The 13,022-nt window shown below is 46.8% G+C and overlaps 1 protein-coding gene across 1 annotated transcript; it reads right to left on the bottom strand.

Annotated features, from left to right (window-relative positions):
* Window positions 1-445: 445 nt before the first annotated feature.
* On the bottom strand, window positions 446-3,456 carry LOC119279296 (WAT1-related protein At5g64700-like). The gene is made up of 4 exons (XM_037560587.1): window positions 3,239-3,456; window positions 3,049-3,108; window positions 2,711-2,773; window positions 446-1,298 (listed from the first exon to the last, which is right to left on the bottom strand). Exons 1-4 carry the CDS (start codon window positions 3,454-3,456, stop codon window positions 446-448), a joined length of 1,194 nt encoding a protein of 397 aa, XP_037416484.1.
* Between the last annotated feature and the right edge of the window lie 9,566 nt (window positions 3,457-13,022).

The raw sequence follows: 13,022 nt of genomic DNA, 5'->3' as shown, positions 1-13,022 counted from the left end.
ATGCCCCGATACTCCGGCTTGCTATGTCCAGAGCAGTCCATACAAGTGCACATGGACTGGCTAATCATAACAATCATTGTTAGACCATCAATAACGTAGAAGGGATCTTGTATAAAAAAAGGATTTTGATAGCAGCAAATGTTTGCTGGAGGGCATGGCAAATCAAACGGTTTTTATGGCAATTTATATTGTCTGAGCATTGCAATTTTCCTTAGCAGTTCCTTCTTTTAATCATAGGATTTGTCGTGCTTGGTTAAGATTTTCCATCCTCGTGACAATGTAAAATTTCCATGAAAAACGTTCAATTGCCATGCACTAGTGAACGTCAGCACAATACCGTTTTGGAAAGAGAAAAAATAAGTCATCATGTAGTAGTGTTTGTCAAGGACAATTTCAAGTTCGGACTGAATAGTTCAGTTAATTCCGTATGGACTGCTCTGGCATGCTAGGCCAAACCGCTAGGCAATGCCATCATCGGCGTGTACACGCTGCAGCTTCTGCTCGCCGTTGTCCGCCTTGGCGGCAGCGAGCTCCTTACCCTTGCCCCAGAGGAACGCGTAGAGCCCCATGACGACGAGGCCCGCCCCGAGAACACCGCCGAGGTAGATGTCGGTGCCGAGCATGCCGCGTCAACCACAGTCGTGGCAACGAGCGACAGGGAGTTGAACATGGGCGGGTACACGGGCCCGCGGCGCGCCACCGCCCACGACACGAGCACGAACGTGACGCCCGTGTTGAAGACCCCGGAGTACACCACCGTGGCCAGGCGCAGGTCCCACCTCAGCCTCCACTCTGCCGCCCAGCCCTCGCGGGGTGCTAGGACGGCCGCCACCCCGGCGGCCGCGGCAGACTGCAGGCTGCCCGCAGCGCACGTGAGCGCGGTGGACCAGTATCGCGACGGGAACACCTTGGCAACCCTGGCCTGCACCACGAACCAGAGCGCGTAGCTCACGCAGCTCCCACACATGAAGAGCGTGCCGACGGCCATGTCGTGGCCGCCATGGATCACCGACGCCGGTGCCGGCGGGCTGGCGTGGGCGTGGGCATAGGACGGCCGGAGGTGCGAAATTGGGAGAAGAGGGCCCTTGCAGAGGCTGACGACCATGGTGCCGGCAACGCCCACTACCGCGCCGAGCAGCTTCATCCTGCCGGGCCAGGTGGCGAGGGAGATGCGCTCGGCCTGGAGCGCCACTGCAATGAGGAAGGTGACAACGGGGATGAGGTTGAAGAAGTTGACGGTATAGGCGGCGCTGGTGGCCCGTAGGGCGCAGTAGTACAACCCCGTCGCCAGCAAAACTCTGCATCATACACGCATAATTTAAAATTTATTGGATGCAAGACTATACTAAATACATATTAAATAACTGAGAATCCAACATAATAGCCTCAAGTAATTTCGATGTCTGTTATTTTTGTGCCACTTTCTCACACATGCATGCAAACAAAGAGAGTAGACATGCAAACATAACAATATGAAAAAAAATGGAGAGCGGCGTTTTGGCTCCTAGGTGCATATGCACCCATTGTCAAAATACACATTTCAAAAAGTTAAAAAATTGGGAACAAAAATCCCACGTGTATATTCGGACATTTTATGTGCGTTCACAAGGTTACAGTGAAAAACGACGTTTTTTGTGGCTTGTGCAAAAAAGATAAAGAAATGCCTCGTGAATAGTTAGAATGAAGCATCAGAAATTGTCTTTTCTACACAAGCCACAAAAAACGTAGTTTTTCACTGAAACCTTGCGCACGCACATAAAATGTCCGGATATACATGCGGGATTTTTGTTTCGAATTTTTTAACTTTTTAAAATGTGTATTTCGACAATGGGTGCATATGCACCTAGGAGCCAAAGGCAATTACCGAAAAAGATGTTTTTGAAAACTTCCAAAAACTCTTATTTCACCAACCATTAAACAGATTAACCAAATGTTTCACTGATGGCTGCTACACTGTGATGAGATTTGCAAACTTAGTCCCATGTTGACATGTTTCATAATATTTCATTGGTAATTGCAAAATTATAGTCATTTAGTTGTCGGGCTACATGCTTGTACAACCATTTGGTTGCGATAGAGGTGATAGTAAATTAATTAGTTACAACAAAAAGGAAAGAACATGGTTATCAGGCTACATAACGCTACTCTGGATTGATACTCCTTCGGTCTCATTTCAGTGCTAGATACGTCTCGTTTGAGCGACAATTAATATGGGACAGAGGAGTAGTAGTTTTAGAGCCTCACCTCATCTTTTACTTATTTAGAGTAACATTTTAATACTCACCCTGGCCATTCACAGCGATGCTACTATCCCTAATAAATATTTACCTGGCAATCATACATATTTAGCACAGTAATCATACATTGTTATCGTGGTAAAATTTAGATACTAATAACCACATTACTTCAATATATACTAATAACCACATTATGATAATTTGACTAAGTGGGAGGACAACAAAAATCGTCAAAATGTAACATAGACGTTTACCATATTAGTAGCATGGATTAGCCTGGCCTAAAGCTAATAAGATATCCCTGTTTTAAACATCAAGGATCGAAGAAACCATCAAGGATCGAGATTATGAACAGAGCAATAATTTTGTACAGATCAAAAGTCACATCGCAATAAACTGAGGACATGAACAAATGTAGGAGCATGCAAGCGCATTGCATTGCAGGCTGCAGTATACTATAGTTGGATGCGAACCCGAAAGTAGCGTTGATGAAGATCCAGCCCAAAACAACCATGTTCACTTTCTTCAGTATTTCCCTGCAATAATCAACGACAGTGGCGCGGTAGCTATATTAATGAAAGAAGAACAGATGATGCAAGTGCAGAGAATCAAATGGAAAAATGCATGCATGCTAGGGAAATATGTTGTCCTTTAAAAAAAACAGTACTTAAAAGGAAAAAAAAAACTCCTTCCATAATCCAGACGTGGCTGCAGATGTTGTCATGTGAATGATCCGATCATCGACGAGCGTGCCTACAGCTGGCGGTTGCGACTGTCATGTGCCCAAATGATCAGATCGATGAGCATACACCTGGCGGCTATAAGTACGGGCATGTGTATACCTATGCGTTCATGCTGTCCGTCAGTCAACCTAGCTAAGCAAAACAAATGACATTTCATGCATGCATTCATGAATGATGTACGTGTTTCGCCGAACGTGGATACAATGGTTCAAAACTAACTGATATTGCGCACCATGGCTCAATCGATCGCACACGCACCTCTCAAAGACGACGGCAAGGGGGGCAACGGCGGCGGCAGCGACGAGGTTGCGGTAGACGAGGTGGACCAGGGGTTGCATTCCGCCGTTGAGCGCCGCCTTGGACAACAGCATCGTCACCACCGTCAACACCTGCACCAGTAGCATGCCCGCCGGCAGCGCCACCCGCTCTGCCTTCCTCCTCCCCGTCTCCTCCTTGCTGCCCTCTGCCGCCGCCATTCTCAAAGTGAGGGCCCGAGCTTTACTTCTTGGGACGCACGAGCAACGCAATGCCAGAGAGAGAGAGAGAGGATGGGAGAGAGCTAGCTACGTAGTGAGGTTGCAAACTTGCAATATGTAGGAAACGAACAAGGCAATAACATGATGGTTGGCTTGCGTTGTGTGTGGTAGGTATATAATGGTTGATTCCCGCAAAAAAGAAAAGGTAGTGGTTGATTACATCGAATACTCACTATATTTCCATACACGCATAATGCTCCAAAATTTGATCCAGATACCAAGGTACATACCCCCCTCCCTCCAAAGAAATAAACCAACCCATCTAAATACCAAATATTTTGCACAAACATGCTAATAATTCATAAAGTACAGCTGGGGCTGCTAATATTGATGCTATAATCAGGGCCAGCCACTCTCTTTTTTAATTGAAAGCACTTATACATATATTAATCAACCAGCATTCATACAATCATTTTAGCCACTTCCAATGCAAATAAGGGAACTTCGCCAATCAACACCCAGGTTTCTATTACTCTTACAACCAGTCACTCTCATTGGGGTGCTGAAATTACCATCTTCGTTATGTATACCTTACTTTGGTTATCCTTGCCAGAACTGAGCAAAGTAGAGCGCGCCCAGCTCAAGCTGCAGGATTACCTACTTGTACAAATAACCGCTCTCACCGCAGGCGATCGGGACATTGCTGTTGGGGAACGTTGCAGAAAACAAAAATTTTCCTACTCGTTTCACCAAGATCATCTAGGAGTTCATCTAGCAACGAGTCATTGGATGCATCTACATACCTTTGTAGATCGCGAGCGAAAGCGTTCAAAAGAACGGTGATGATGTAGTCGTACTCGACGTGATCCAAATCACCGATGACCAGCGCCGAACGGACGGCACCTCCGCGTTCAACACACGTACGGGACGGGAGACGTCTCCTCCTTCTTGATCCAGCAAGGGGGAAGGAGAGGTTGATGAAGATCCAGCAGCACGACGGCGTGGTGGTGGATGCAGGGCGTCACAGCAGCAGGGCTTCGCCGAGACTACGAGGGAGAGACGTAACGGGGGGAGATGGAGGCGCCAGGGGCTGGTGTATGAAGTCTCTCCTCTCCCCCACTATATATAGGGGTGCCAGGGAGGGCTGGTGCGCAGCCTAGGAGATCTGATCTCCTAGGTGCGGCGGCCAGGGGAGGGTTTCCCTCCCCCCAAGGCACCTCGGGGTGCCTTCCACCACTAGGACTCCTCCTAGGGGGAAACCCTAGGCGCATGGGCCTATAGGGGCTGGTGCCCTTGGCCCATCTAGGCCAAGGCGCACCCCCTACAGCCCATGTGGCCCCCCGGGACAGGTGGCCCCACCCGGTGGACCCCCGGGACCCTTCCGGTGGTCCCGGTACAATACCGATAACCCCGAAACTTGTCCCGATGCCCGAAATAGCATTTCCTATATATAATTCTTTACCTCCGGACCATTCCGGAACTCCTCGTGACGTCCGGGATCTCATCTGGGACTCCGAACAACATTCGGGTTTCTGCATATACATATCTTCATAACCCTAGCATCACCGAACCTTAAGTGTGTAGACCCTACGGGTTCGGGAGACAAGCAGACATGACCGAGACGACTCTCCGGTCAATAACCAACAGCGGGATCTGGATACCCATGTTGGCTCCCACATGCTCCACGATGATCTCATCGGATGAACCACGATGTCGAGGATTTAATCAATCCCGTACGCTATTCCCTTTGTCTATCGATATGTTACTTGCCCGAGATTCGATCGTCGGTATCCCAATACCTCGTTCAATCTCGTTACCGGCAAGTCACTTTACTCGTACCGTAATGCATGATCCCGTGACCAGACACTTGGTCACTCTGAGCTCATTATGATGATGCATTACCGAGTGGGCCCAGTGATACCTCTCCGTCACACGGAGTGACAAATCCCAGTCTTGATCCATGTCACCCAACAGACACTTTCGGAGATACCCGTAGTCTACCTTTATAGTCACCCAGTTACGTTGTGACGTTTGGCATACCCAAAGCACTCCTACGGTATCCGGGAGTTACACGATCTCATGGTCTAAGGAAAAGATACTTTGACATTGGAAAACTCTAGCAAACGAACTATACGATCTTGTGCTATGTTTAGGATTGGGTCTTGTCCATCACATCATTCTCCCAATGATGTGATCTCGTTATCAATGACATCCAGTGTCCATAGTCAGGAAACCGCGACTATCTGTTGATCAACGAGCTAGTCAACTAGAGGCTCACTAGGGACATGTTGGTGTCTGTTATTCACACATGTATTACGATTTCCGGATAACACAATTATAGCATGAATAAAGACAATTATCATGAACAAGGAAATATAATAATAATGCTTTTATTATTGCCTCTAGGGCATATTTCCAACAGTCTCCCACTTGCACTAGAGTCAATAATCTAGTTACATTGTGATGAATCGAACACCCATGGAATTCTGGTGTTGATCATGTTTTGCTCTAGGGAGAGGTTTAGTCAACGGATCTGCTACATTCAGGTCCGTATGTACTTTACAAATCTCTATGTCTCCATCTTGAACATTTTCACGAATGGAGTTGAAGCGACGCTTGATGTGCCTTGTCTTCTTGTGAAACCTGGGCTCCTTGGCAAGTGCAATAGCTCCAGTGTTGTCACAGAAGAGCTTGATCGGTCCCGACACATTGGGTATGACTCCTAGGTCGGTGATGAACTCCTTCACCCATATTGCTTCATGTGCTGCCTCCGAGGCTGCCATGTACTCCGCTTCACATGTAGATCCCGCCACGACGCTTTGCTTGCAACTACACCAGCTTACTGCCCCACCATTCAAAATATACACGTATCCGGTTTGTGACTTAGAGTCATCCAGATCTGTGTCGAAGCTAGCGTCGACGTAACCCTTTACGACGAGCTCTTCGTCACCTCCATAAACGAGAAACATTTCCTTAGTCCTTTTCAGGTACTTCAGGATATTCTTGACCGCTGTCTAGTGTTCCTTGCCGGGATTACTTTGGTACCTTCCTACCAAACTTACGACAAGGTTTACATCAGGTCTGGTACACAGCATGGCATACATAATAGAACCTATGGCTGAGGCATAGGGGATGACGCTCATCTCTTCTATATCTTCTGCCGTGGTCGGACATTGAGCTGAGCTCAATTTCATACCTTGCAACACAGGCAAGAACCCCTTCTTGGATTGATCCATATTGAACTTCTTCAATATCTTATCAAGGTATGTGCTTTGTGAAAGACCTATGAGGCGTCTCGATCTATCTCTATAGATTTTGATGCCTAATATATAAGCAGCTTCTCCAAGGTCCTTCATTGAAAAACTTTTATTCAAGTAGGCCTTGATGCTGTCCAAGAGTTCTATATCATTTCCCATCAAAAGTATGTCATCTACATATAATATGAGAAATGCTACAGAGCTCCCACTCACTTTCTTGTAAACGCAGGCTTCTCCATAAGTCTGTGTAAACCCAAACGCTTTGATCATCTCATCAAAGCGAATGTTCCAACTCCGAGATGCTTGCACCAACCCATAAATCGAGCGTTGGAGCTTGCATACTTTGTCAGCATTCTTAGGATCGACAAAACCTTCCGGCTGCATCATATACAATTCTTCCTTAAGGAAACCATTAAGGAATGCCGTTTTGACGTCCATTTGCCATATTTCGTAATCATAGAATGCGGCAATTGCTAACATGATTCGGGCGGACTTCAGCTTCGCTACCGGTGAGAAAGTCTCATCGTAGTCAACCCCTTGAACTTGTCGATAACCCTTAGCGACAAGCCGAGCTTTATAGATGGTCACATTACCATCCGCGTCTGTCTTCCTCTTAAAGATCCATTTATTTTCTATGGCTCGCCGCTCAACGGGCAAGTCAGTCAAAGTCCATACTTTGTTTTCATACATGGATCCTATCTCGGATTTCATGGCTTCTAGCCATTTGTCGGAATCCGGGCCCGCCATCGCTTCTTCATAGTTCGAAGGTTCACCGTTGTCTAACAACATGATTTCCAAGACAGGGTTGCCGTACCACTCTGGTGCGGAACGTGTCCTTGTGGACCTTCGAATTTCAGTAGGGGCTTGATCAGAAGTATCTTGATCATTGTCATTAACTTCCTCTCTAGTCGGTGCTGGCACCTCAGGAACATTTTCTTGAGTTGCGCCATTTTCCAGTTCAAGAGGTAATACTTCATCAAGCTCTACTTTCCTCCCACTTACTTCTTTCGAGAGAAACCCTTTCTTCAGAAAGGACCCATTCTTGGCAACAAAGATCTTGCCTTCGGATCTGAGGTAGAAGGTGTACCCAATAGTTTCTTTTGGGTATCCTATGAAGACGCATTTTTCCGACTTGGGTTCGAGCTTTTCAGGTTGAAGTTTCTTGACATAAGCATCGCATCCCCAAACTTTTAGAAACGACAGCTTAGGTTTCTTCCCAAACCATAATTCATACGGTGTCGTCTCAACGGATTTCGACGGAGCCCTATTTAAAGTGAATGCGGCAGTCTCTAAAGCATAGCCCCAAAAAGAAAGCGGTAAATCGGTAAGAGACATCATAGATCGCACCATATCTAACAGAGTGCGATTACGACGTTCGGACACACCATTACGCTGAGGTGTTCCAAGCGGCGTGAGTTGTGAAACTATTCCACATTTTCTTAAGTGTGCCCCAAACTCGTGACTCAAGTATTCTCCTCCATGATCTGATCGTAGAAACTTGATTTTCCTGTCACGTTGATTTTCAACCTCACTCTGAAATTCCTTGAACTTTTCAAAGGTTTCAGACGTGTGTTTCATTAAGTAGATATACCCATACCTACTTAAATCATCAGTGAGGGTGAGAACATAACGATAGCCACCGCGAGCCTCAACACTCATCGGACCGCACACATCAGTATGTATGATTTCCAATAAGTCGGTTGCTCGCTCCATTGTTCCTGAGAACGGAGTCTTGGTCATTTTACCCATAAGGCATGGTTCGCACGTGTCAAATGATTCATAATCAAGAGACCCTAAAAGTCCATCAGCATGGAGCTTCTTCATGCGTTTGACACCTATGTGACCAAGGCGGCAGTGCCACAAGTATGTGGGACTATCATTATCAACCTTACTTCTTTTGGTACTCACATTATGAACATGTGTAGCATCACGTTCGAGATTCATAAAGAATAAACCATTCACCATAGGAGCATGACCATAAAACATATCTCTCATAAAAATGGAACAACCATTATTCTCAGATTTAAAAGAGTAGCCATCTCGAATTAAACGAGATCCCGATACAATGTTCATGCTCAAAGCTGGCACTAAATAACAATTATTAAGGTTTAAAACTAATCCCGAAGGGAGATGCAGAGGTAGCGTGCCGACGGCGATCACATTGACCTTGGAACCATTCCCGACGCGCATCATCACCTCGTCCTTTGCCAGTTTCCGCTTATTCCGCAGCCCCTGCTTTGAGTTACAAATGTGAGCAACTGCACCGGTACTAAATACCCAGGAGCCACTACGGGCACTAGTAAGGTACACATCAATTACATGTATATCACATATACCTTTTGTTTTGCCGGCCTTCTTATCCGCTAAGTACTTAGGGCAGTTCCGCTTCCAGTGACCGCTTCCCTTGCAATAAAAGCACTCAGTCTCGGGCTTGGGTCCATTCTTTGGCTTCTTCCCGGCAGCTTGCTTGCCGGGCGCGGCAACCTCCTTGCCGTCCTTCTTGAAGTTCTTTTTACCCTTGCCTTTCTTGAACTTAGTGGTTTTATTGACCATCAACACTTGATGTTCCTTCCTGACTTCTACCTCTGCTGATTTCAGCATAGCAAATACTTCAGGAATGGTCTTTTCCATCCCCTGCATATTGAAGTTCATCACAAAGCTCTTGTAGCTTGGTGGAAGCGACTGGAGGATTCTTTCAATGACCGCATCATCCGGGAGATTAACTCCCAGCTGAGTCAAGCGGTTATGCAACCCAGACATAGTGAGTATGTGCTCACTGACAGAACTGTTTTCCTCCATCTTACAGCTGAAGAATTTGTCGGAGACTTCATATCTCTCGACCCGGGCATGAGCTTGGAAAACCATTTTCAGCTCTTCGAACATCTCATATGCTCCATGTATCTCAAAACGCTTTTGGAGCCCCGGCTCTAGGCTGTAAAGCATGCCGCACTGAACGAGGGAGTAGTCATCGGAACGTGCCTGCCAAGCATTCATAACATCTTGTTCTGCAGGGAGAACGGGTGCGTCACCAAGCGGTGCTTGTAGGACATAATCTTTCTTGGCAGCTATGAGGATAATCCTCAGGTTCCGGACCCAGTCCGTATAGTTGCTGCCATCGTCTTTCAGCTTAGTTTTCTCTAGGAACGCGTTGAAGTTGAGGACTACGTTGGCCATTTGATCTACAAGACATATTGCAAAGATTTTAGACTAAGTTCATGATAATTAAGTTCAACTAATCAAATTATTAGTGAACTCCCACTTAGATTAGACATCCCTCTAGTCATCTAAGTATTACATGATCCGAGTTAAACTAGACCGTGTCCGATCATCACGTGAGACGGACTAGTCAACATCGGTGAACATCTTCATGTTGATCGTATCTTCTATACGACTCATGCTCGACCTTTCGGTCTTCTGTGTTCCGAGGCCATGTCTGTACATGCTAGGCTCGTCAAGTCAACCTAAGTGTTTGCATGTGTAAATCTGTCTTACACCCGTTGTATGTGAACGTCTGAATAAAACACCCGATCATCACGTGGTGTTTTGAAACAGCGAACTGTCGCAATGGTGCACAGTTAGGGGGAACACTTCTTGAATTTATTGTGAGGGATCATCTTATTTACTACCGTCGTTCTAAGTAAACAAGATGCAAAACATGATAAACATTACATGCAATCAAATAATAAACGTGACATGATATGGCCATTATCACATAGCTCCTTTGATCTCCATCTTGGGGCTCCATGATCATCTTGTCACCGGCTTGACACCATGATCTCCATCATCATGATCTCCATCATCGTGTCTCCATGAAGTTGCTCGCCAACTATTACTTCTACTACTATGGCTAACGCGTTTAGCAATAAAGTAAAGTAATTTACATGGCGTTTCTTGATGACACGCAGGTCATATAAAAGAATAAAGACAACTCCTATGGCTCCTGCCGGTTGTCATACTCATCGACATGCAAGTCGTGATTCCTATTACAATAGCATGAACATCTCATACATCACATATAGATCATTCATCATTCATCACAACTTTGGCCATATCATATCACAAACCACTTGCTGCAAAAACAAGTTAGACGTCCTCTAATTGTTGTTGCAAGTTTTACGTGGCTGAATTAGGGTTCTAGCAAGAACGTTTTCTTACCTATGTTAAAGCCACAACGTGATTTGTCAACTTCTATTTACCCTTCATAAGGACCCTGTTCATCGATTCCGCTCCAACTAAAGTAGGAGAGACAGACACCCGCCAGCCACCTTATGCATCTAGTGCATGTTAGTCGGTGGAACCGCTCTCACGTAAGCGTACGTGTAAGGTTGGTCCGGGCCGCTTCATCCCACAATACCGCTGAAGCAAGAAAGGACTAGTAACGGCAAGAAAGTTGGCAAATCTACGCCCACAACAAATTGTGTTCTACTCGCGCAAGAAGAACTACGCATAGACCTAGCTCATGATGCCACTGTTGGGGAACGTTGCAGAAAACAAAAATTTTCCTACTCGTTTCACCAAGATCATCTAGGAGTTCATCTAGCAACGAGTCATTGGATGCATCTACATACCTTTGTAGATCGCGAGCGGAAGCGTTCAAAAAAACGGTGATGATGTAGTCGTACTCGACGTGATCCAAATCACCGATGACCAGCGCCGAACGGACGGCACCTCCGCGTTCAACACACGTACGGGACGGGAGACGTCTCCTCCTTCTTGATCCAGCAAGGGGGAAGGAGAGGTTGATGAAGATCCAGCAGCACGACGGCGTGGTGGTGGATGCAGGGCGTCACAGCAGCAGGGCTTCGCCGAGACTACGAGGGAGAGACGTAACGGGGGGAGATGGAGGCGCCAGGGGCTGGTGTATGAAGTCCCTCCTCTCCCCCACTATATATAGGGGTGCCAGGGAGGGCTGGTGCGCAGCCTAGGAGATCTGATCTCCTAGGTGCGGCGGCCAGGGGAGGGTTTCCCTCCCCCCAAGGCACCTCGGGGTGCCTTCCACCACTAGGACTCCTCCTAGGGGGAAACCCTAGGCGCATGGGCCTATAGGGGCTGGTGCCCTTGGCCCATCTAGGCCAAGGCGCACCCCCTACAGCCCATGTGGCCCCCCGGGACAGGTGGCCCCACCCGGTGGACCCCCGGGACCCTTCCGGTGGTCCCGGTACAATACCGATAACCCCGAAACTTGTCCCGATGCCCGAAATAGCACTTCCTATATATAATTCTTTACCTCCGGACCATTCCGGAACTCCTCGTGACGTCCGGGATCTCATCTGGGACTCCGAACAACATTCGGGTTTCTGCATATACATATCTTCATAACCCCAGCGTCACCGAACCTTAAGTGTGTAGACCCTACGGGTTCGGGAGACAAGCAGACATGACCGAGACGACTCTCCGGTCAATAACCAACAGCGGGATCTGGATACCCATGTTGGCTCCCACATGCTCCACGATGATCTCATCGGATGAACCACGATGTCGAGGATTTAATCAATCCCGTACGCTATTCCCTTTGTCTATCGATATGTTACTTGCCCGAGATTCGATCGTCGGTATCCCAATACCTCGTTCAATCTCGTTACCGGCAAGTCACTTTACTCGTACCGTAATGCATGATCCCGTGACCAGACACTTGGTCACTCTGAGCTCATTATGATGATGCATTACCGAGTGGGCCCAGTGATACCTCTCCGTCATACGGAGTGACAAATCCCAGTCTTGATCCATGTCACCCAACAGACACTTTCGGAGATGCCCGTAGTCTACCTTTATAGTCACCCAGTTACGTTGTGACGTTTGGCATACCCAAAGCACTCCTACGGTATCCGGGAGTTACACGATCTCATGGTCTAAGGAAAAGATACTTTGACATTGGAAAACTCTAGCAAACGAACTATACGATCTTGTGCTATGTTTAGGATTGGGTCTTGTCCATCACATCATTCTCCCAATGATGTGATCTCGTTATCAATGACATCCAGTGTCCATAGTCAGGAAACCATGACTATCTGTTGATCAACGAGCTAGTCAACTAGAGGCTCACTAGGGACATGTTGGTGTCTGTTATTCACACATGTATTACGATTTCCGGATAACACAATTATAGCATGAATAAATACAATTATCATGAACAAGGAAATATAATAATAATGCTTTTATTATTGCCTCTAGGGCATATTTCCAACAATTGCATCCTTTTAGCGGGCATCGAGAAGTCGAAGGTAAGCATTGCAGGATGTCCTCAGAAAGATAATCTTAGGGCATCTCCGCGCTGACACGCAAACCGGACACTGCATCCGTCCGTGGACC

This window comes from Triticum dicoccoides, chromosome 3B (assembly GCF_002162155.2).
Source record: "Triticum dicoccoides isolate Atlit2015 ecotype Zavitan chromosome 3B, WEW_v2.0, whole genome shotgun sequence".
Taxonomy (NCBI): domain Eukaryota; kingdom Viridiplantae; phylum Streptophyta; class Magnoliopsida; order Poales; family Poaceae; genus Triticum; species Triticum dicoccoides.
Note: the sequence above shows the minus strand (reverse complement) of the source record. Positions and strands in the feature narration are given on the sequence as shown.